This window comes from Alosa pseudoharengus, unplaced genomic scaffold (assembly GCF_046254945.1).
Source record: "Alosa pseudoharengus isolate Yale_2024_CS ecotype anadromous, Long Island Sound unplaced genomic scaffold, YU_APseudo_1.1 YU_APseudo_1.1_scf_18, whole genome shotgun sequence".
NCBI lineage: Eukaryota > Metazoa > Chordata > Actinopteri > Clupeiformes > Clupeidae > Alosa > Alosa pseudoharengus.
In genome coordinates, this window is record NW_027468650.1 from 21,334,352 (window position 1) to 21,359,249 (window position 24,898).

General features: G+C 41.1%; 1 protein-coding gene and 1 long non-coding RNA gene across 2 annotated transcripts; both read left to right on the top strand.

Moving 5' to 3' along the window:
* Positions 1–9,435: 9,435 nt before the first annotated feature.
* On the top strand, positions 9,436–9,928 carry LOC143131685 (B-type lectin plumieribetin-like). Its single transcript, XM_076291301.1, has 2 exons — positions 9,436–9,525; positions 9,662–9,928. Exons 1-2 carry the CDS (start codon positions 9,436–9,438, stop codon positions 9,926–9,928), a joined length of 357 nt encoding a protein of 118 aa, XP_076147416.1.
* Positions 9,929–16,784: 6,856 nt separating this feature from the next.
* LOC143131686 (uncharacterized) lies at positions 16,785–22,335 on the top strand. The gene is made up of 3 exons (XR_012988172.1): positions 16,785–16,830; positions 16,972–17,034; positions 22,279–22,335. It is a non-coding gene; the product is annotated as an uncharacterized LOC143131686 (long non-coding RNA).
* The last annotated feature ends 2,563 nt before the right edge of the window (positions 22,336–24,898 follow it).

Consider the following 24,898-nt stretch of genomic DNA (forward strand, 5'->3'; position numbering starts at 1 on the left):
GTTTTATGCTGAAAAGTGAAAATCAGTGACCATGAGGGTCACCCAGCAGATGGCAATATTTGTCAGCTTGTGTATTGCTCCTTTAAAGCAGCAGTTTTGTCATTTTCAGACAAAACTGCCTCAGCTTCAGAAAAACTTCTGTCATCTTCAGACAAAACTGCCTCAGCGTAAGAAAAACCTCTGTCATCCTCAGATAAAACTGCTTCAAACCAAACTGCCTCAGAAAAAGTGGAGTCAGGTCTCAGAAAAAACGCTGTCAGAAAAAGTGGAGTCAGGTCTCAGAAAATCAGGTCTCAGAAAAAACGCTGTCAGAAAAAGTGGAGTCAGGTCTCAGAAAAAACGTTGTCAGAAAAAGTGGAGTCAGGTCTCAGAAAATCAGGTCTCAGAAAAAACGCTGTCTGAAAAAACAGAGTCAGACGAAAAAGTCTCAAATGAAAAGTTATTGTGGGGACAGAAGAAGAAGTAACATAAAACTACATAAAAGACCAACTCCAACAATAAACTGATAAAAGCTTGTGTGCTTAAACTGCTGTATTTTGGTGTCATAGCTGGTGAAAATATATTGGGAAAGCTTGTGTTACATTTTCACAGGGTGGTCAGACCTGAATCATAGCACTACAGAGGGCTTAGCCTTGATGGCAAGCCAGTGTACGGTGTTCATTTTAGGACATCCTCAGACTCAGGTGTCAGACTCAGAAAAACATTGGTCATCTTCAGACAAAACAGCCTCAGTGTCAGAAAAACCTCTGTCATCTTCAGACAAAACTGCATCAGCGTCAGAAAAACCTCTGTCATCTTCAGACAAAACTGCCTCAGCGTCAGAAAAACCAGACTCAGGTGTCAGACTCAGAAAAACATCTGTCATTTTCAGACAAAACTGCCTCAGCTTCAGAAAAACTTCTGTCATCTTCAGACAAAACTGCCTCAGCGTAAGAAAAACCTGTCATCCTCAGATAAAACTGCTTCAAACCAAACTGCCTCAGAAAAAGTGGAGTCAGGTCTCAGAAAAAACGCTGTCAGAAAAAGTGGAGTCAGGTCTCAGAAAATCAGGTCTCAGAAAAAACGCTGTCTGAAAAAACAGAGTCAGACGAAAAAGTCTCAAATGAAAAGTTATTGTGGGGACAGAAGAAGACGACGGATACAGAACGGTGAGTTTAATATTATGCTTAATACGTTATTCTGTCACTGGCAGGGTAGGAATTAAAATGCAAACTTCACTTTGACTTTGCCTTTTCCTGACAATGCGCACAATGTATGCCAAAATGATAAATAAAATGAAAACTGACACCTGCTTGCGATTTATTTTCCATTTCTCGATTTTCATTTTCATTTTCAAGTTCACAACATGCAAATGAGCTGCATTGTTAATGAGATGTATGTGGGTGGTGCTCTGGTGACGACAAATGCAAATGTAAGCTACCAGTGAGGATAGAAGCAGGGCTTTGGCAGAATTGGATCAGTGTACACGGGTAAAAACTTAAGCGAGTGCAAGATAACTCCACGGATTTTGCAACAACACGCCAACATGCCAACACACACAGGTAGGCTAGTGGCTCTTCAAAATGACGTAAAAAATGATGTGCAATAAGCGGACACTTCGAATAGCCCAGGCTACTTTGGACTGTCTTTAGACTTTGAATAAGCACATGACAATTCAAACTGCAAGATCCTAAATTGAAACGAGCGATAATGGTCCCGAATCAAAGAACGTCCCAGAATGCCACACATGCAAAGCATAACCAGCGACAAGCAACGAGTGGCAGACAGTGTCACTTATGAATAGCCCAGGTTACTTTGGACTGTCTTTAGACTTTGAATAAACAAACGACAATTCCAACTGCACGGTCCTAAATTGAAACGAGATAACGGTCCCGAATTAAAGAACGTCTCAGAATGCCACACATGCAAAGCATAACCAGCTACAAGCAACGAGTGGCAGACAGAGTGTGATGTCACTTATAGGCCACCAGAGACTGTTTTTGAGTCACACCGTTGCAAATTCCATATGATGCATCATTCCACAAAATGGTTTGTTTTCTCTATCATCAAGTTATTCAATAGGCTAAGCATATAGCCTTGACTCAAAACAGCTGTTAGGATTATGTCATTTTGATTTGTAAAAAATGTCACATGCAGTCATGCTTAAATTCTGCTCACTTCACATTTATTATATTATTATATTATCTGTAGGCCTATTCATTATTGAATGCTTACCTGAAATTATGTTTTTCCCTATCATCCTATTTTTAAAGCAGGCCTTTAACATAAAGGTGTAAAGCAGTCCCCTTTACAGTTAGCCGTTCCAGAGTAATCCAGTTTTGAATTTGCAGTAAATTTCGACATGCATTGATGTCTCCAAATTTGGGCTTTAAGTTTTACAATGTGTTTAAATTGTTCCACATGATTTCATAACGGGCCAAATACAAAATAAATGTTACAAATATCGCCTAGATATTGGTAAATCAGAGGACAGCTGACTAGAGTTTGTGAAAGTAGCCTGATCACAAAATGCTAAGCATGCATCTAGGCTATTTGAGTTTCTTAAAGATGAGCTGTGCTTAAATTTAAATTGTTCAATACATGATTTCATAGCAGGCCAAATATAAAATAAATGTTATATATAGCCTAGATATCTGTTTTTATTAGATGATCAGATGATTTACAGTTATATGTAATATGTCATGTTTCATGTTTTTGTAATGTTTCATACAATGATGCAGGTCTACTGCAGTGAATAGGCTAAATACAACTTTGATCATTTTTATAGCCTACTACTGTATAGTTAACTTTGGCCTTGGTGCCCATGTGGCCTTTGTGCCCCCCACCAAATATGCCCAACTGAAGGCCAAGCCTGGTCACTGGCATGTTATATTTGGTGCTTGGTTAGATGTAGAAATTATAAGTAAAGGTAGAAAGTGATCCAATGGTATACACATTGTAGGAAATCCATGGATGTAACTTAGCTAACCTCACTTCGCTAGTAACATTTAGCAGCTGCTGTAAGGCACATACCGGAGTAAGCTACGTACTACATACAGCAAAATAATTTGTTTTTCGTAGGATTACGGTACATTCAATGAGCTAGGGAAAAGTGGGTTAAACATTTTTCCACAGCGAAAGTCCAGAACGACACCTGGACCATTATTTCTTACTTTTGCTAACCGTTTCCCAGTTGTACACTACCTACCAGTAAGAAAATCATTATCATCACATCATTATTCCCAAACCCCCATAAAGACAAATGTGCTATGTCATGATGTAATACCATATAATACCATTATGATAATACATGAAATAGCAGGTACCAACAACAAGGCACATTTCTCTAAATAAGTTAAGATAACATCTCATATCAAATGAATTCAACAACGCTGCAGTTATTGTCCCCTGGGGATTACATTTCTGGTACCTGTCTATCTTTATGTCTGTCTATTATTGTTGAGCAATGACAATGACAACTGCTAATGTTTTATTAATGGTATTATATGGTATTACATCATGGCATAGCACATTTGTCTTTATTTAATACTTAATACTTTTCTGAGACCTGATTTTCTGAGACCTGACTCCACTTTTTCTGACAGCGTTTTTTCTGAGACCTGACTCCACTTTTTCTGACAGCGTTTTTTCTGAGACCTGACTCAGTTTGGTTTGAAGCAGTTTTATCTGAGGATGACAGAGGTTTTTCTTACGCTGAGGCAGTTTTGTCTGAAGATGACAGAAGTTTTTCTGAAGCTGAGGCAGTTTTGTCTGAAAATGACAGATGTTTTTTTGAGTCTGACACCTGAGTCTGTTTTTTCTGACGCTGAGGCAGTTTTGTCTGAAGATGACAGAGGTTTTTCTGACGCTGATGCAGTTTTGTCTGAAGATGACAGAGGTTTTTCTGAGGCTGAGGTAGTTTTGTCTGAAGATGACCGATGTTTTTCTGAGTCTGACACCTGAGTCTGAGGATGTCCTAAAATGAACACCGTACCAGTGTGTTTATCTGTCCTTTGTCCAAACATGACCATATATCCTAAAAATTATTTGAAGATGATACCAAACTAGTTGCCCATAAAAATGTATCACGTAAAAAGTGGCATATCATTGTATCCATGTGGATCATATACTGAGTGATAACAAGCATCTGTGAAGTTAACCAAGGTGGTTAGAGTATTGCGGATGGCAAAGGCCACAACACTGAACAGTGCCTGCATCAGCCATTTCCATTCATCTTTTGTTTATACTTGGAAAAGTATCTTTTTCAAGATTTTTAAAATTAAAATGACAGTGTGTAGCCACTTTGTCTTTGTTTTGTTTTTTTCTTTTGTGGATTTTTTTTAGTTTTTTCCTTGTAAACCCATCCAGATTTTCACAATGTCATTCAAATGTCAGTATAAAATAATTGTCATAGTGCAAAAAAAATGCTTTTTGGATTACACTTGATAATGAACACTGACTTCAATAGATTATGTTTATTTGAAGATCAAAGGCCATTTAAATGAGGGAACATTCCAGGTAGATTACATTTAATTTGACATTCAAAGGAGCCTTATTGGTCACAGTTTTGGCCCACTTATCTAATTTCACAAACAGGCACCCAATACCATAGAGTTCCTTTGAAAAAGGTATATAAACTTCAATCAATCAACTACCACTAGATATTTATGCACAACTGGAAGCTATACATAAATCAGTTGTAGATTTTCAATGGGCCCCTAAAAGGTTGATTGGCATGTGAAGTGTGTGAAGATGTGTCATCATCTCAGCTTACCTTATATACCATAATTATGTGGGGTTCTGGATATTTAAAGAAATGGCAACGTTTTCTGCATTTCTCATACTGTATGCACAATGATGTGTCCCACTAGACTTTTACAGAAAAAAATTGTTTGGTTCCAGGGGGCCACTCCCCTGGGCCCCCCGAAACCCAAAAAATTAAGTTTTCCTAAATAACTACCTAAACCGTGGCACTGAGGATGCCAAATCTTTTATGGTATGTTGGTCTCGCATACACACACACGCATGCAGTGTTGCCACAGTTACCTTGAAAAAGTAATCTGATTACTGATTACTGATTACTCCTTTAAAAAGTAACTTAGTTACTTTACTGATTACTTGATTTTAAAAGTAACTAAGTTAGATTACAAGTTACTTTATTAGTTACTTTCAGCAGCTGCCGACAACACCCCCAATAAAAATGATAACGGTTTTGTCAATACTCAATATAGGAAGTGCATTTTAACAGCAATGTATAGTAGACATCCAAACCTAACCTACTTAGATACTGAAATTCAGATGTTTGTTCAATAATGTCTAAGTACACCAAATAAGGAAGGCCTATTGATAGAAACTGTTATAGTAAAATATGTAGATTTTTTTTCATGTAGCCTTGGCAACTAGCCAACTTGTAGCCTAGCCTATAGGCCTGAATAATATGCAAATGAAATTACACTTGTTAAACTCACCTCAACAAGTCTTTTGCAATCATTTAACCCGCCGTGAGCAATGCTAAAGTTGCTGTTACAAACAGTGCAGTGTGCAAGATTATCATTATGTTTTAATCTTTTGAGACAATTGGGTACACTTTTGTGTAGTCTGATGTGAAATGGGTCTTAAATCTTCCTTTTTGAGGGGCACTGACGCTGCCATGACGCTTCTGTTCCTAGATACACTGAACTGATTAATTATGTTTGGGAGAAAAGAGATATAAGCACTTACACTGAAAACGGATTGGTTGATTTAGCAAAACAGACCAGGATGCTCTCTGTCTTGGATGCGCTTCAGGCACAAACGCACCCCTCCTCTCTCTCTCCCTCTCCGTTGTGTGCGCATTAAGCTATGCACACGCGATTTGAAGCAAAGATTCTAGAATCTTTGATTTGAAGTCCGGTCTGGCTTGCGTGCTCTTGTTCGCTCTAGGTTCCGGGAGATTTTATGTAATTTGCGGGCGTCAGGAAGCCGCTATCAATATGTGGGAGACTCCCAAAACTTCGGGAGACTTGGGATGTCTAGCTAGACAGCACTTTGTCGCCAGCACAGAATGTACAATGTACCTTAATGTTGTCATGTTTAACTGACACAAACTCAAAGTAATCACTGATGAAATGTGCATCTCTCTCTCTCTCCCTCCATTGTTGTTTACGTTTGTGTCGCTGTGTCGTGAATTGTCCTCATGCTGAAAACGTGAGCATAGCCTCTACATGACATTAATACCCAAGACAAGAAGAAAGCAAAGAATATATCTTTTTATTAAGGAACATGACAAAAATAGTAACGCACAGTAACTTAGATAAGTAACTTTAATCTGATTACTGGTTTGTAAATAGTAGCGCGTTAGATTACTCGTTACTGAAAAAAGTGGTAAAAATAGACTAACGCGTTACTAAGTAACGCGTTACTGGCATCACTGCACGCATGCACACATATCCACACACACAGACACACGCATACACACACACACAGTGCGGCTGCTACATTACACATAAACACACACAGGCACGCACACACACACACATACATGCACGCATACACACACATATCCACACGCAAAGACACACACACACATCCACAGACACACACACAAACGCAGACATAAACACACACAGGCATGCACACACTCACACACACACACTCTCACGCACACATACACACACACACACACACACGCACACACACACAGGCATGCATATACAAGCATACACAAAAGTTGCAAGAGTAGGGGATGGAGTAGGAGATGGAGACATTTTGACAGGCGTGATTTATTTTTGCGGAGAGGATGTACAGGACTAACCTGGCCCTAGCCAGATGAATGTCGTTCCGCTTAGCTCCGCCTAGCTTCACTCACATCCATCTGGAACCTCTTCCATTGAGAGTGATTTCTCCAACCAACTTTATGGTTTAGCCAATCAGGACGCAGGGCGGGAGTTTCATAGATGTGACATAGCGTAGAAGCGACTGTGAGACTGTTATCAGCATCACGGGTTGGCTTCGATGTGAGTGGTTGAAGTAGCACGTCAATAGATGACGGACAAGTGGCTTATTCAATCATATGCAAGCATTTTTTGATTAGGTCCAGCCTTCTGAAGCAACACTTCAATGGATCGGTTCCAGATGGATGAGTGGAGCTAGGCGGAGCGAAATTCATCTGGCTAGGGCCAGGTTAGTACAGGACTGAGCTGCGGTCATATTGTGTACCGCTATGTGGTACATCTAGTTTTTACATCTATCATGATTGTACTGTATACACCTATGGCATAAATACAGCACATACCAAGCCACACTGCAACCAAAAACCAAATCTCTAGTCGGCCTATCTCTTCTGTCTCTGCAGGAGGGTGTAAATTACTACAGACATGGATGGATATAGATATCAGTGACATAGATAGTGTTTACATGCACTTCAGTATCCGGTTATGATCGGGATTTTATCGTATCCCGGTTTTGTATTTGCCCATTATATTCTGATTTCAGAACCCCAGATAAGCTCTTATCTCGGTTTTGAGTAACCCAGTTATGCTAGGTGGAATTCTCAGAAAGAAACCGGGATACTGTACTCTCATGCAAACATGCGACTACATTAGAAACAGGGATACGGTGTGCTAGACCTTCATTGATGGTAACCGGGATACTATTCATCATGTACAACCCCAAATCAGAAAAGGTTAGCCGCTGTGTAAAATGCAAATAAAAAAAGAATATGATCTCGTAAACCCATATTTAGCTGCAAAAAGGACATAGATAACATATCAAATGTTATATTACATATTTTCCATGACATTTGACCATTTCATGGGAAATATGTTCATTTTGAATTTGATGCAAACAACACGTTTAAAAAAAAAGTTGAGATATATTTGTAGATGATCACATTCTGTTTTTATTTGCATTTTACACAACGTCCCAACTTTTTCTGATTTGGGGTTGTATACAAGGATATTAATAACCGGGTTTCTCTGTGTTCATGTAAACACCAAATCCCCAATATGATCAAAACCCGGGACAAGCCTAATAACTGGGATACTGAAGTGAATGTAAATGTAGTCATAGACTACTTATTGCCACCACGTGTGGATTGATTTTCATTTTAAAGTAAAAGTTCAGAGTTACATGCACAGTGTTGCTTTGTTTTCTGGGTGCATGTAAATACACTTTAGACTTTAATTGAATCATACACTCAGTTTACCACCTCAATCAATGGTCTTAAGAGTGCTCTGTGCTCTAAAAACATGTTCACTATGAAAGACAATTTCTCTCAAGAATGGACCCGGAGTATGCATGATTAAAGCTGAGTGTGAGGAGATGCCTGGAGCGCTCGCTCTCTCTGTCTCTCCCTCCCTCCCTCTCTCTCTCTCTATCCACTCATACTGGTTATCTGAAAAACATAGAATTCTCTCTTCCAATAAATTTGGGTGTCATAAACCAGATGGCTCTTGTAGACCATTTTCTTTCAAATTGGCGATCTCAAATAAGAATGTTATTACTGTATTTTCTATTTTGGCTTGAAAGCTTCTATGAAATAATGTCATAAGTTGGCTTATTTAATGAAAACTACTTTTGAATCATGTGGGACTGCATTTTCAGACAGTGTCATTGTGCATACGACATAACTATGAAAGAGCGTTGATAGCATCTCTATTCATGAATACGAATTCTGTAGTGCATTAACATTTTTTGCAACATTACTTGTTAACAAGACTTACATGCACATACATTAGTGTTGTAACTTACAGTAGTCTATACAAGCCTCTGCTTAATGTTATAAAGTGTGAATCCACTTAAAAGACGGTGTCACACTAACACCACTCAGACACACCAGGTGTAAACAATTAAAGCCCATTTAACAGAATCTGCCTCTTAACTCATTTAACCATTTAAGAGACATAAAACACCAGTCTTGCAAATCAAAGACTGAGTTCTGTTTGTGGAAACAGTGTCCTGTTTATCACTTAGAAGTGTTCTCTGGGATTTTGCTATAAAAGAGCCCCATCCTATGCCTTATCACTGCACTTTGAAGTCCAGCTTCAACAGACAGATCGCCTATACGTCCGTCCCAGCCTGTGAGTACCATGTTGCTGTTTAGACGTCAGTAGTTTTTGTGACAGTATTGGCCATAGAAGCATGTGTTATAGGGATATTAATGTCATATTCAATGTATGTATTGTCTATATTGTATTCTTTGCATATTACTAGTGTATTACTTGTCTGTATTTTTGATTCTCTGTTATTTTTATAAGTTGATATTTTTGTTTTGGAAAACAATAGTTTTAGTGAAAGATCAATCCTATCCTGTCCTAAAGATAGGTCTGTCATATTTGTACTTGCCTTGCTAACACCAGGATCTGCCTGAGCAAATTCAATGTGTCTCATATTTGTCTGTTTCCCAGGCTATATTTGCACATAAAAAAACAATGTGAAATAATGTGCTCTGTCTCACATTTTGTACATTGCAGAACCATGAGCAGAAACTACATGTCCAAGTATGATGAGCTCCGCAGGGGAGACTACCTTATGTCCAACAACCATGAGTGGAAGGCTGTGTTCCAGGTAGAATACTGTGTCTACAGACATAAGTGTCTTATGAACAAGAATGTAAAATCCGTATCTACCTTCAAACCAAACACATGTGAAGGAGAAATGTACTATCCCCATAACATATCTCTCAAATGCTCTCTGGCTGTAGGAGGATGGCAACTTTGTCATCTACGGCTGGAAGCCCATGTGGAGCTCGGACACGGCAGGCCAGAGGGATGCCCATCGCCTGTGCATGCAAGATGACTGCAACTTTGTGATGTACAAAAGGGACAACAAGATGATGTGGCAGACCAAAAGCCAGGTCTCTGGAGGCTTCAAGACTTGCCGCATGTGGCTGCGCAACGACGGTACCATGGTGGTGGAGAGGGACGGCGAGGAGGTGTGGTCCTCTGCCCAGTCCAAGGGCCACAAGTGAAGAGGGACCCTGGCGATGACACTTCCTCAGAGTGGTCAGGCCAAGGATACCAAGAATACCTACCATGTGCCTCCCCAGTGTCTGCAAGTCATTTCTTACTAGAATTCTTGTTGAATAAAACTTGCAAGGAAAATATATTATGCCTGTCTTGAGTAGTTCTCTGTTCATTTTCAACTTAAGGCTTTCAGGGTTGTAATCAGAGAGATAGAGTAAGAATCGGGTGTTTTTGACATTACTATATAATTAACTATTTTGTTGATTTCAATTTATTCATGCATATGCCGTTGGAGATTCTCCTATTACGTACATTTCAAATGCTCACTTGGATACAAACATGGATGGATTATGAGCCACTGGGCCCCTGGGCATAGATGGTTGGTAGCTAAGCTAGGGGGCTCAGGAGGCATGTCCCCCATAAGATTTTTTTTTTTTAATTGATGACTTCTGGTGAGTTTTTTGGGAATAAATGGACAGATTGAGACAGATAACAAATATCACATAACCATAGACAGATTCAAGGAATGTTGCTGTGAAAAAAGATACCAATTACAAAGCATAATTATCACATATTAACCTATAGTATATGATTGAGGGACACTATTAAGACATATTACATAACATTTGACTGTGGGGTCCCATATCAAGGAAAGAGAACATAGTAGCAACTTCACACAGAGGCTTGGGATTCAGGGCCCCTTGAGCCCTTGGGCCCCTGAGTAAGTTCAGCAATTCTTCCTTGGACCCTGGCTACAATATGTGATACACACAAAAGAATAAATTATGCAGTATTAGTAAATACTACTTGAAATAATGTATTCTCCCTTTTGTAGGGAGAGGTTATTTGGCATCACAATATATACTGTACCCTTTAACCCATATCTGTTGTAATCATCTCTGAATTATTTCTGACCACAAAGACCTTCAGATGTTAAATTCTAAAATGTCTATTTTTAGAGATGGCCAACATGAATCACTCAAACTCAGTCATTAGCCCTTGGCAGCTCTCCTGCCACTATGGGATGGCCTTGCATCTGAGCTGGCATTCCCCCTGCACACTTGATTCCATGGGTGCTGTCTGCCATAGCCAGATACAAGGTCTGTCTAGACGTCGCAATTGTCCTGCTGGTGTGGCCTGTGCCAAGGATAAATCTCAAAGATGAGAGGGATTGACGACAAGCTCAGTGATGTTCTTTTCACATTGAGGTCAAACAATAGTTTGTTGGCATGTCACAAGGGAAGAAAGGTAAGAGGGAGTAATATGTTGAGACATGTTGGCCACATTGATTAATACAGGCAAAATGTTACCAGTCACATTTACGTCCAGAAAATACACCTCAACACAACATACTCAAAGTCAATGCAAAATTTCACAGTTGTCCAAATTATTTGCTCTGACTTTCACAAATTCTAACTATATATCATGTATGTATTTTTTAACCAGAAGATACGCCTACTCACCACAAGGTGGCAGCAGAGCTGCTTAATTTGTCCACTGTAGAACACTTTAGGCCAGCGGTCCCCACCCACCGGGCCGCGGCCCGGTACCGGGCCGTGGGACATTCCTAACCGGGCCGTAGCCTACGACATGAGTTTAAAAATAAATGCATGCAAACTAAATTACATTTAATTCGCAATAATGTCACATTTTTACATGACATAGGCCTATATGCAGTTGTTTGATTGCACGCATGTTTGCATTTTGCAAGGTCTATTTTCTTACGTCTGTCTGTCCCGCCTTCAACACTTTTACATAGGCCTATTGCCTTCAGCGCTGCGCAGCCTCAGGTCAGCTCACTTCACTTGATTAGTTCTTAGCGAACGGTAGTGTCACACTAAGTTAGCTAAACTGCTAGAATGGAAAAAAAACAAGTATCTTTAGCAGGTCACTGGCCAGAGTGTTTGAGTTGCGAGAGCCGCTGCAGAGATTTCTTACAGAAAAAAAGTCACCGTTAGCTGCACATTTTAGTGATGAGGACTGGGTGTCAAAACTCGCTTACCTGTGTGACATATTCGGGTTGCTTAATGACCTCAACCTGTCACTTCAGGGGAGAATGACGACTGTCTTTAAACTGGCAGATAAAGTAGCTGAATTTAAAGCCAAGCTTGATGTGTGGGGACGACGAGTGGACCGGGGTGTATTTGATATGTTCCAAACAGTAGTTTTGGGAGAGACTGAGACTGAGGCAGGGCCCTTTCTCTCGCAGCTGGTGCGCGATCACCTTGTTGCGCTTTCAAATGAGTTTGAGCGTTACTTCCCATCCTCCAAAGATCCACGGCAAACCATGAGTGGGTCCGCAACCCATTTGTCAATATTGAATAGTCCTAACTTGTCAGCGCAGGAGGAGCAGTTGATCGAAATTGCAAATGACGGTGGTCTTAAGAGTGTGTATAAGGAAACCTCTCTGGCGGGTTTTTGGATCAAAACCAAAGCAGAATATCCCGAGATAGCCGTAAAAGCGCTGAAAACGTTGCTACCATTTCCCTCCACGTATCTATGCGAGGCCGGGTTTTCGGCAATGACTGCAACTAAGACCAAATTGCGCAATCGACTGGACATTTCAAACACACTGAGGGTGTCACTGACTTCCATCACCCCCAGATGAAACCTTCTTGTTGCAGGGAAACAAGCACAGGGCTCCCACTGATTATATTCGTAATGCACGTTTAGTTCCATGTTTTGTTCCCATATTTTAAGCATGTTCACACTTATAGATGTAGCTTCAAGTTGTTCAATATTCATAGTTCATATTGTTCAATTTTCACTTTTTCAAGTTCACGTTTTTCACATGTTTAAGATATCGTTACCTTCACTGTTCATAGGCCTACATAACTGGAGCTAGTTCTTTTCAAGTAATGCGCATGCACAACACCGCCGGTCCGTGAAATAAAAAGGAAACAAACCGGTCCATGGTTCATAAAAGGTTGGGGACCCCTGCTGTAGGCCACTCTCTGGTTTGTCTGATCTTGTTACAGGACTTTATTAACACATCATAAGTCCATGCCATTCTTGCATAAAGCCATGCAAGTAACAGTAACAGTCCTTTGCTCAAGGAAAAAGTACACTGAAGCAAGCCATCGTCCCATCTTGTTTCAAAGCTGCCACCATCATACCTGTGCCGAAGAAAACTGCTCCATCCTGCTTCAATGACTACCGCCCTGTGGCACTGACACCCATCATCATGAAGTGCTTTGAGCGGCTTGTCATGTCACATATCAAATCCATTCTCCCCCCCACCCTGGACCCCTTCCAGTTTGCATACCGAGCCAAACGGTCTACAGAGGATGCAATCTGCTCTGCCCTCCACCCAGCCCTCACCCACCTGGAAAAAAGAGACTCATATGTGAGATTGCTGTTTATAGACTTCAGTTCTGCATTCAACACCATAATACCACAACAACTCATCTGCAAACTTGACAAACTGGGACTCAGTACCTACCTCTGCAACTGGCTACTGGACTTCCTCTGTCAGAGGCCTCAAGTAGTACGTGTTGGCAACAATACCTCAAGCAGCATCACACTGAGCACAGGGGCCCCCCAAGGCTGCGTGCTCAGTCCACTGCTCTTCACCCTGCTGACACATGACTGCACTGCAACCTACAGCAACAATCACATAGTGAAATTTGCTGACGACACAACTCTGGTGGGTCTCATCACCAAGGGCGACGAGACTCAATACAGGTTGGAGGTCGACCATCTGACCACGTGGTGCAGGGACAACAACCTCCTGCTGAACGTCAGCAAGACCAAAGAGATTGTTGTTGACTTCCGGAGAGGTCACACCCAACACCTGCCACTGACCATCGACGGTGCTGTGGTGGAGAGAGCGAGCAGCACCAAATTCCTGGGGGTGCACATCAGTGAAGACCTCTCCTGGACCACCAACACAGCATCACTGGCGAAGAGAGCTCAGCGCCGCCTGTACTTCCTGCGGAAACTCAGGCGAGCAAGTGCTCCACCAGCCATCATGACCACATTCTACCGAGGCACCATTGAGAGCATCCTCTCCAGCTGTATCGCTGTGTGGGGCGGAAGCTGCACTGAATACAACAGGAAAGCCCTGCAGCGCATAGTGAACACAGCTGGAAGGATTATTGGTGCTTCACTCCCCTCCCTGAAGGACATTTACACCACCCAACTCACCCGCAAGGCGACCAAAATTGTGAGTGATGCAAGTCACCCCGCTCACAATCTGTTTGATCTACTGCCCTCTGGGAAGAGGTACAGAAGCCTGCGCTCCCGCACTACCAGACCAACGTATCCTCAAACAGTTCGTAGGATATCGTACTAAAAGTATGACCAAAAAATCCGTACGATATCCACTAAAATCTGGCAGACGAGCGATCAATGCACATGCGCAATCTAGCAGTGTAGCACTCACTTCGTTGTTATCAGTGCGCCTGCGTTTAGACCTCGGTTTCACAGAGAGCTTCAGCCTCGTGAAAGGTAGGTGCGGTAAACCTGGGCATTGTAAAATCTGATTAGCATTAAAAGCAGGCAATAATATAAATGCAGATGAAAGCAGAGATCGTCTAAGTTGATAGGTCAATGTAGTTTGCCCAAGTAGTTAATGTTATACGTAGCCTAAGAAGACGGTATGAGTTAAAGAATTGTTGCTAATTTATGCTAATAATAACTTAGCTATAAGACATAACTGTGTTTTAAATAGATATCATCAATTTTGTGGAATTACAACACACCAAAAAAAAAAAAAGAAACAAAAACCAACGCCAACATCGTTTGTTTCTTCTTGTCCGTGTCTGTTTTACTGTCTGTTTAGTAGCTGTCGTGAATAATATGGAGCGCCATGCGCATGAATCCATTGGTAAGTAGAAGGCATAGTGATCAATGTGCGTGACGTGCGAATGCTGTAAATGGTAACGACGAAATACAATGTGCTAACGTTATTATAGCAACCTTGAATTTGAATTAAGTTGTTGGTGTTGAATACTTGAAGCATTGATTTGTATACGAGGGGAGATACTTGCTTTTGAATGCCTAGCTCCATTCATATTTTGCTTTATTCACAGAGAATAGGTATGAACAAGTGCTGAATAAAGCCCAGGAGCTCACAAAGGAGCTTGACATGCCAATGGTAATGTCACAGTAATCTACATTTTGTATGGTGATCAGGCATTATGATGCATACATTCTATCTATTGACAACAATATCTAAAATAAATGGTGCTGATGATTGTAGAATATTGTATTCAGTCTATGTGATCTATACAACTAATGTTAGTGAACTTGGTCTGCCCTTAAACTCAGTGATGGTGTAGTCTTCAGATTTGCATTTGTTTGCATTAGCCACCAGCCAAATGCTGAGGAAATATGGAACTTCCTTCTTCCAAAACAAAATATGAAAATATTAGAAAAAACACTAGCTCCACCTGTTTATGTAATGTCTTGGTTAAATCATCAAATACACATGTAGCCTCTTTATCTGAATTTACTGCCATTGATAGCAAAACTCTTGAAAAAACAGTAATTCGGCTCCGCTCATCTTGACACCTTGCCCACAAGCTTCTTTAAAAGTATAAGTATCTTTGATTGTGTGGCATTTTGAGCTTCTAAATATAGTGAATGGTTTTCTTATTTCAGCCATTTTCCCAGCCTCTCTTATTGTAAGACTGCAGTTATCAAACCCCTCGTAAAAAAAGAAACCTTGATCCCTCTGTGCCTAACAACTACGGGGCCATCTCAAACCTCCAATTTATAGCCAAAGTTATTGAGAAAGTTGTATTCAACCAAGTCAATAACTATTTAAATTCAAATGGCATCTATGATCAACTACAATCAGGCTTTCGCCAACACCACAGTACCAAAACTGCACTTGTAAAGGTATTAAACGATATCCGCCTGAATACAGACTCAGGTAAAAGGGAAGCTAATGGTAAGGGATCCATTCTTGGGCCACTCTTATTTAACGTGTACATGCTCCCCCTTGGTGAAATATTTCATATATCATAGCGATGCAGATGACACACAGGTCTACCTTGCATTGTCACCAAACAAATTGAGTCCTATTGACTCCTTATGTCTTTGCCTTAAATACCTGGATGCAGCAGAATTTTTTACAACTTAATCAGAGCAAAAGATTATTTTATTTGGTAACAAAGAGGATAGAACACAAATAGGTGCTTACTTAGAATCTAAAGCACTTCCAACTAGGACTCAAGTAAAAAACTTGGGAGACATCTTAGATGGGGACCTGACTATGAATGATCAAAAGCATTACTAAATAAGCATTCTGGCATCTTAGAAACATAGCTAAAATCAGAGATTTTGTTTCTAGACAGGATTTAGAAAAGCTTATTCATGCTTTCATATCCTGTAGGGTAAATTATTGTAATAGTCTGGGCCTCCCCAAGAAGTCCATTAGACATATTCAATTAATTCAAAACACTGCTGCTAGACTATTAACCAAGACTAAAAAGAGAGATCATTTTACACCCATTCTTAAATCTTTACATTGGCTCCCATTTAATTTCAGAATTGATTTCAAGGTTCCACTCCTAGTATATAAGTCACTGAATAGACTTGGCCCCAAATATTTTTCTGAATTGCTTCCAATATACACCTTATAGAGAGCTTAGATGTATTGGAACTTGTCAATTAATAGTCCCCAGCAACCAAGCAAGGAGAAATTGCATTTAGCTTTTATGCCACACAGCGCTGGAATCAGCTTCCAATGATTCACTTTTGAGTGGCTTGTAATTGATTCTCAGTGGTTTGTATCTATAATTTTTTTTTTAAGTTAACTTTTACACCTGCATTGAATTATATTGTGTTCCATAGCTAAAAAAAAGAAGACGCCGCAGTGTCACTGCTAAATGGAGGGAGAGGACACAAACTGGTGACATTGTGGCGAAAACAAGCAAGTCCCCCTCATCAGGCTCATCTGGTTAGTAGTTACTGAGAACTCCCTTGCACATTGCTTTCCCTCTCATGTTGATGTGCATGGGAATATACATTGCCGTCATAATGACACTGCACAGAAATTATGATTCCCCTCTTCACTTTGACTTTGACTTTGACTTTTCAGCTCCACGGGCCAGATCAGAAAACTTTCTGGATGTGATGCTGGATGGGCAGGAGGCAAGGAATTGTAAGTGTTAAATTAGTTTGACTGATTTGTCTATAATATACAGTATGTGTTTAAATAGACATTATGAATCACAATGAATGACTCATTCATACATGGGCAAATTTAATTGGATGCCTGGCTCAACCGGAATGAAAATTTCTCATACAACCAACTTCAGTCAAATTGAAAGGGCTGGTGTAATCCTTTTAGAATCAAATTGAACAGCCATGTAAACACAGCAAAGTTTTGCAGTTACATCACTGTTTTGATTATCTACCATAACATTACACAGCCTGATAAATTTAACCACTTCTATGACCGCTTTGACAGTGACAACAACGAGATGGCTGTCAAGGTTGTGGTATCTGCAGAGAACACCAGCCCCTCACAGTCTCCCCCACCGATGTGTGTACGGTACTGAGCCGGACTAATTCATGTAAGGCTGCTGGTCCTGATGGCATCCCCGGATGTGTCCTCAGGCCTTGTGCTGTGCAGCTAATGGACATATTTAACCTGTCACTAGCCAAGGCAGCTGTCCCCACATGCTGTTAAACCGCCATCATGGTGTTGGTGCCAAAACACTCCACTGCAACAAGCCTTAATGACTTCCGTCCAGTTGCACTCACCCCCATCATGAAATGCTTCAAGAGGCTGGTACTGGCCCACTTCAAGACCTGCTTACCACCCTCTCTGGTTCCAATTTGCCTACCATCAAAACAGGAGCAAAGAGGACGCTATTTCTACGGTACTTCACACTGCCCTGTTCCTCCTTGACAATAGCAACATCTTTGTGAGAATACTGTTCATTGAATTCAGTTCAGTATTCAACACCATCCCCTTCAAACTGATCACCAAACTCAGTGTACTGGGCATCAATACCTCCCTCTGTAACTGGATTCTGGAATGCCTGTTAGGTTAGATAACCACACCTCCACACATCAACCCTCACCCTGAACACTGGCGTACCACAGGGCTATGTACTGAACCTTCTCCTTTAGTCTTCACCTACGACTGCATATATGGCTCTAACACCATCAGGTTTGCAGGTGACACTACGGTGATTGGTCTCATCAGCAAAAACGATGAGACTGCCTACAGAGAGGGGGTCCAGCACCTTACATCCTGGTGCACTGACAACAACCAAGAAGACCAAAGAGCTCATTGGAAGTCAAAATCTAGCACACATACCACCCCGTCCTTATCAACAGGATTGAGATGGATCGTGTCACCAGCTTCAAGTTTCGGGGTGTCTACATCTCTGAGGACCTCTCATGGACTCTCTACACCTCTACCCTGATCGATCATGGTGAACTTCTACCGCTGCACCATCGAGAGCATCCTCATCAACTGTCACAGTAGTTGCGCTTTGGACAAAAGCGTCTGCTAAATACTATTACCATAACAGTATAGTATGGAAACTGCTTTGCCTTCGACTGGAAAGCGCTGCAGAGGGTGGTGAAAACTGGCCAACGCATCACTGGTTCCTCACTCCCATCCATCAAGGCCATCCAGGACAAGCTCTGATTGCCTCAGGCGCTCAGCATCATCAGACACTTTTCAGCCCACTCCCCTCTGGGATGCGTCTCCGCACCACAGCAGGTTCATTGAGCCGGCACCCCCCCCCCCCCCCCAAGCAGGTTCAGAGGACGCTTCCTCCCTGTGGTAGACACCCAACTGAACTCCAGCTCTGCACCCTGGTGACCACCAACCAACTATGCCCACCCCCCCCCCACCCACACACTCATCCAAACACACAACATATGCTCCCATGCCACCCCACACACGCAAGTACTCGCCCTCCACCTAACTCCCATACACCCATACACACCTTTTCACCCACAGGTTTCAGGTCTTTCCGCACCAGCAGGTTCAGAGGACGCTTCCTCCCTGCGGCAGACACCCAACCGAACTCCAGCTCTGCACCCTGGTGACCACCAACCAACTATTCCCCCCACCCCCCCCAAACACACAACATATGCCGCCATGCCCCCCCCCTCCCCTCACACACACAAGTACCTTCCCTCCACCTAACTCCGATACAACCACACACACCTTTTCACCACCCTACCCCCATTCAAACACACAACATACCCCCCCCCCCCCCCCCACAACAAGCACACAATAATACCCCCGCCCCCCCTCAAAAAAAAACATACACTCACATAGGTACACCCCCTCTACCACACACACACACACATACTCACGCCCACCCCCCACCTAAACCCCATACACACACACACACACACACAGCTTTTCATCATCTCCAACACCCCCACCCACCCAAACACACTACATACCCCCACAATACCCACACACCCCATCACCCCCCCCCCCCACACACACACACACACACACACACATACACACTATATACCCTTTTTACACAACAATAAAGTACTTGAATGAAACAACTGGTTATCCATGTTCTGTCTGTTTTTAGAATATTACTGTTAACTCATTGAATGCCAAGCTGTTTTCGGGAACTTTGTCCTAGAGTGCCAGCAATCTAGACCATTGTTGATGATTTTTGTACAGCCACAGCATATTCTGTGTTATAGCTATGAACACATACAATAGCTCGATTAAAAGGTGAGACTTTAAGCTCTCGGTGGGTGCAAACCGTGTATTTCTACACGCCTCTGTTCCTGAGAAATCCCAAGCTAAACTGGCTAGTTTTCATCAAAATCGCTGTTTTTTTCTAAATGGAGATATAACGTCTTTCATGAAATATGAAGTGTTGCCTGTTACTTACTTGTGTAAACTTTCCAGGAAGTGATCAGCGAGACCTGGCGAGACTGCCACCTAGTGATAGAGCCACGAAAATGGCCTGGTTTTGACCTGACGTGCATGCGCCACTGATTCGACCCAAAGCGGCAACCTAGTTATGATAAAATGTCCAGATTGTGTGTTTTCATGAGTTTCACGATCGTCATATATTTCATTTCCATTCATCAAAGAGTTCCCAAAATCACATATAAGGTGTGTTAGAGTGTCTAGTTTCGTAATTTAAAAAAAAAGCTAAAAACGTAATATTACGTTTTTGGCACTCAACGCATGGCACTCAATGAGTTAATACACTGCATACAGTTAGGAACAACATGTTTCATACCCCCTGGCAAATATTAATTTAATATTGAAACATTAAATGAACATAGCAAAAGGTTGTAAGACAGTGTGGCAGAATGTAAGCATGTTTATTTGATGTCAAAGCACTCAAAATGATTCTTAGATAGATAGATGAATATTTTAATGATCCCTAGGGGAAATTCAAGAATCTTGGAGATTTATCTTACCTACCAAAATTATTCTTACCTACCAAGCTTCTCCATGTCTCCACAATGATTCTAGACCACACCTTTTTAGCAGCAGTCCAGGTTTTGAGGCAGGTATGATTATTTGCCATCACTTTTAGCCTTGTGCTCACTTTTATATGGATTAAAAATGTTAAAAGACATGAAAAGGCTTCTTTTTTTGGATTCCATGTTCCTACCACAGTATATCTAGTACTTTCCAGAATTATTGCCACCTTATGTTCTTCCTTAAAATACAGGGGTCATACGTATTGGCACCCCTATGTTAAAATCCCATAGAGGCAGGTAGAGTTTTATTTCATGGATCTAGGATACTATACATCCTGATAAAGTTCCCTTGGCCTTTGGAATTAAAATAGCCCCACATCATCACATACCCTTCACTATACCTAGAGATTGGCATGGTTTTATTTCAGTTAGCTGGTTTGATTTGCATTGAGCTCAATGAGCATAAAAATAAAACAATGCCAATCTCTAGCTATGGTGAAGGGTATGTGATGTGTGATGATATTTTAATTGACAGTCCATGTCATTTTCAAGTCATCAACCGTTAGAGTATAATTTGAATTTTATTGAACAAACCTCCCAATGATAACAGTATTTTTTTCCCCAATAATTAAAAACTCAAAATGCACTGTTCCAAATGATTATGCACAAGAGAGTTTCAAGGCATTTTATAGGTTGTAAAGAACTAAAAATGGTCATTTGTTGAATTTGCAGTATTAGGAGGTGATATAAATTCAATCAAAAGTTATTTCAATCAAAAACATAACAGGCCAAGTTACATGACCCTAAAGTGACCTACCAGCTCTCTTCCCATGATTCCGGCCCAAAACATGACTCCACCACCTCCTTGCTGATGTCTCAGCCTTGTTGGGACTTGGTGGCCATTCACCAACCATCCATTACTCCATCCATCTTCATGTATTCCTGAGCCCACTGCAACTGTTTCTGCTTGTGAGCATTGTTTAGGGGTGACCGAATAGTTGGTTTATGCACACTTGCAAACTTCTTGAAGATCTTACACCTTGTGGTTCGCGGGACTCCAGAGGCAGTTTTCTTTCCCATATTTCTTGAAACCTGTGGCATGCTTAATAATGGGAACATTCTTCTTAAGTATTTTTCCTTTGATTGGCAAACTAATTATCACAGGTGTCTGAGGTTTACCTCAGTGATCCAAAAAACCCTGAGACACAATACTATCCATGAGTTTAATTGAAAAACAAAAAAATAAACGTTTATGACACTTAAATCCAAGTTGTATACATAGTTGTATACATCCACAGTGTATATACCATACCAGTGCACTACTACACTATATGTCTTATACTGCACCACCTGTCTATGTATATCACATTGCACTTTTCTTTTTTTGCCGTACTTGAACTATGCACGATGATAATAAAGTTGTCCTGACACTATGCTCATCAGAACAAACCAAACCTGCTTGACACTACCCTGTATGGAGACTTATTTCATGTTATTAATGGAGATCAACCCCCCTCATTAATTTATTTGCGCAACAGCCCACATTCCACATTCTGTGAGACGAGTTGTTGTAAATGTTCCTTGACATAGGCTTTATTTACCTCTGATAGGCCTACATATCATGAGTTCCATTTTTGGTGCAAAGGATGAGGTTATGCAATCGCTATGTTATTTTCAAGGAGTTAGGCTACAGGAATTCCCTTCATTCGTTGTTTTAAATATTGTTGCTTCTAGCCTGCCCATATCTCCAGACAGGTTCAGGCTTTTTTTACCGGTGTTGTAAAAGATGTGAACAGATAAGACAAAATATGACCCGTTGTTTTCGTGTGGACATAATGTTGGCCTAAATGTAATTTTTAGGTTGGCACTTGGTGTTTCAAGTATTCAAATATTGACTTGAATATTTTGGCCTCCTTTGATGTCCTCCTTTGTTATGACCAAACCCCTTCCTCTTCCACACACACAGATGATGCCTGTCTAAGGGATCTGGAGAGGGTTCTACAATCCACTAGCGCCTCTGACTCTGACGTTAGTGCTGAGCTGCACACCAGCACGCGAACAGCAGCCTCAGACTGGGGCATTAGGAGCAGCAACACATCAGAGAGATGGCTAGAAGCCCGACCCCAGCTGGTGGAGAATATGCTGAAAGCCACCATCATAAGGGCAGAGTTCTGCCAGATGTGCAAAACAGAGAGGGCAGTAATCCGGTGTGCAGACTGCATGCCACTGTCACACCTCTGCTGTGGCTGTGACCAGAAGCACCATCATGTATATTCTCTGCACAACCGGTCATCCCTTACAAACAACTGTCACATCCCTCTGCCACCAACGGTTATGGTGACAAATGAGGGGAGACATGACACATGTGGTACTAACCATGATTTTTATATTTCATTTTATAAATCCATATCTTACATTATCAACAAAATCCACTAACTTAGTTTCTCCCTTTTCTTTTGCAGCCAGAATCTTGCCAATGGAACTGCCACAACACATTTGTGACTGCCCTAATAGTGTGTCAGTCATTGTTGGGAGGCCTGTGGTTTTTGTCAATATAAATGGTGAACTCCACAGCATAAAAATGCATCATAGGCATCATAATGCATCATAATGTCTAACCATTCCAAGTAGTTTAGATTCCAGAAACACCTCACACCTTTCAAGTTTAGACTCAAGTGACATTTCTCTTTGAATTTTCTTGTCAATATAACAAACATATTTTTTCCCCCTCAATAGGACGATATGATTTGAATCTCCCTGAGCTACGCTGCGGAGGCTGTTGTGCCAGCTGGACCCCCGAGTTAGCAGACCTGCAACAAAGTGGCTACTGGCCGGCCACAATCCAATTCTGCACAGTATATGATACTATATGATGCTCATCAATGAGGGACTCAAGGAGGGCCTCTGCAGTCACGGCAATTGCTCGGCCAACAGCTACTAAAAGCAGTTACAAATTATGATTCATTCAATGTGTGATCTAAATATTTCATCAAAGAACAAATTCTCATACAGGACAATGAATATTATGCAAATATGCATACAAACTAGGTCTGTCAATCGATTAAAAAAGTTAATCAAATTAATTACAATTAATCTAAATTAATTGCATATATAATTTTGGCTGAGGAAGTATTATTAAAAAAATATTTAAATTCAAATAAATCATTGAATAATCAGCATTAGTGACATTAAAGTTCAAAAACTCTTTTATTATTATTTTCACTGTTCAAATAATGGCCATAATAATCTATGATATGACCTAATATGCTGAGAAAATAAATTCAAAAGTGCTTTGGGAAGAAGTTTTTTTTTCACATAAAAGGCATTTCAGGCCACAGATATAACCTAGGGGACACAATGAAAATAAATGAACACTCCCCTCAATGTCAACACTATTTCTTTCCATTGATGTGCGACTTTAGAGTTGACAAACTCCGGTGATATGCAAATTTCTTGCTGCAGACATTGCAGAGGACTTTATTTTAATCAACACTTTATTTTTATCAACACCACCAGGCCGTTTTTTAAAAGTAAATGTTCCAATCAATAATCTAGGCCAGTGTTTTTCAACCACTGAGAGATCATCAGGTGTGCCTTATACTAACTTATACTTCTGGATTATTTGGGCTTGCCATAGCCTACCTGTCTTTCGCTGACTGACTGATTGGATTGTGTTGTACGTTGTGTGTCCAACTATGAGTGCTTTCAAACACCTGCCCAACTCTACCTCTGATTGGCTTACCATGAAATTTTACTCAACCTCAAGAAAAAACATCTTCAATAATAGTAATGCGCCGCATTTTCTGACAATAACAGTAACAGCGTTTTTCAGATGGGAAGAATAATCAACCAGATTACTCCCTACTGAAAAAAGTAACGCCGTTAGTAACACTGTTATTTATAACGCCGTTATTCACATCACTGCTGAACAAGGTTTAAACAATTCCTTTTGGTTGAAAGATCAAAAGAGTTAAGGCACTACTGTACAAAAACAAAAAGCCTTTCTTGATCAGTGGCCATTAATGGAATCATTATTACTGTATTTTTATTAGTACCCACCATTCTGTTCCTTCCTCCTTTTCTTCTTTATTTCACTCTCTAATGGGTGGTGCTCCTCTTGCTCCTCTTCAGGGCTGGGGGAGAGATCTTGCTCCTGCTCCTCTACGGGTCCAGGGGAGGAATCTTGCTCATCTTCAGGGCTGGGGGATGGGGAGGGGTTTGGTTGCTGGAAAGGGTCATCCACCCCAGTATGAGGAGGTGCTAGCCCAGGGCCTTGCTCTGACAAACAGAAAGATATAACTTTGCTGGCAGTAAAGGTATGTTAGAGGAGATTCATTCACTGTTAGAGATGCATCCACTGGTGACACAGACCTAACAACCAGGGCCCAGACCCCTGATTAGGACGGAGACACGCTCTTACAAGGGTTTTCTACGATTAATCTTACGATCGTTCGTTTGGTTTTCCCAATATTTCCCAATGCTCATAGCGTGAACGGACGTGCACTGCTAACATGCTCTTAAGGGGAGCTGTCCACGTTAATAGTTTTGAAATATCCTCTAATTTCGGATCTACACATTAATTCACA

Coding starts and splice junctions, on each gene's coding strand:
- LOC143131685 (XM_076291301.1), top strand. CDS start 9,436: ATGAGCAGAAACTACATGTCCAAGTATGATGAGCTCCGCAGGGGAGAC. Junction 9,526..9,661: donor AGTGGAAGGCTGTGTTCCAG/GTAGAATACTGT, acceptor CTCTGGCTGTAG/GAGGATGGCAACTTTGTCAT.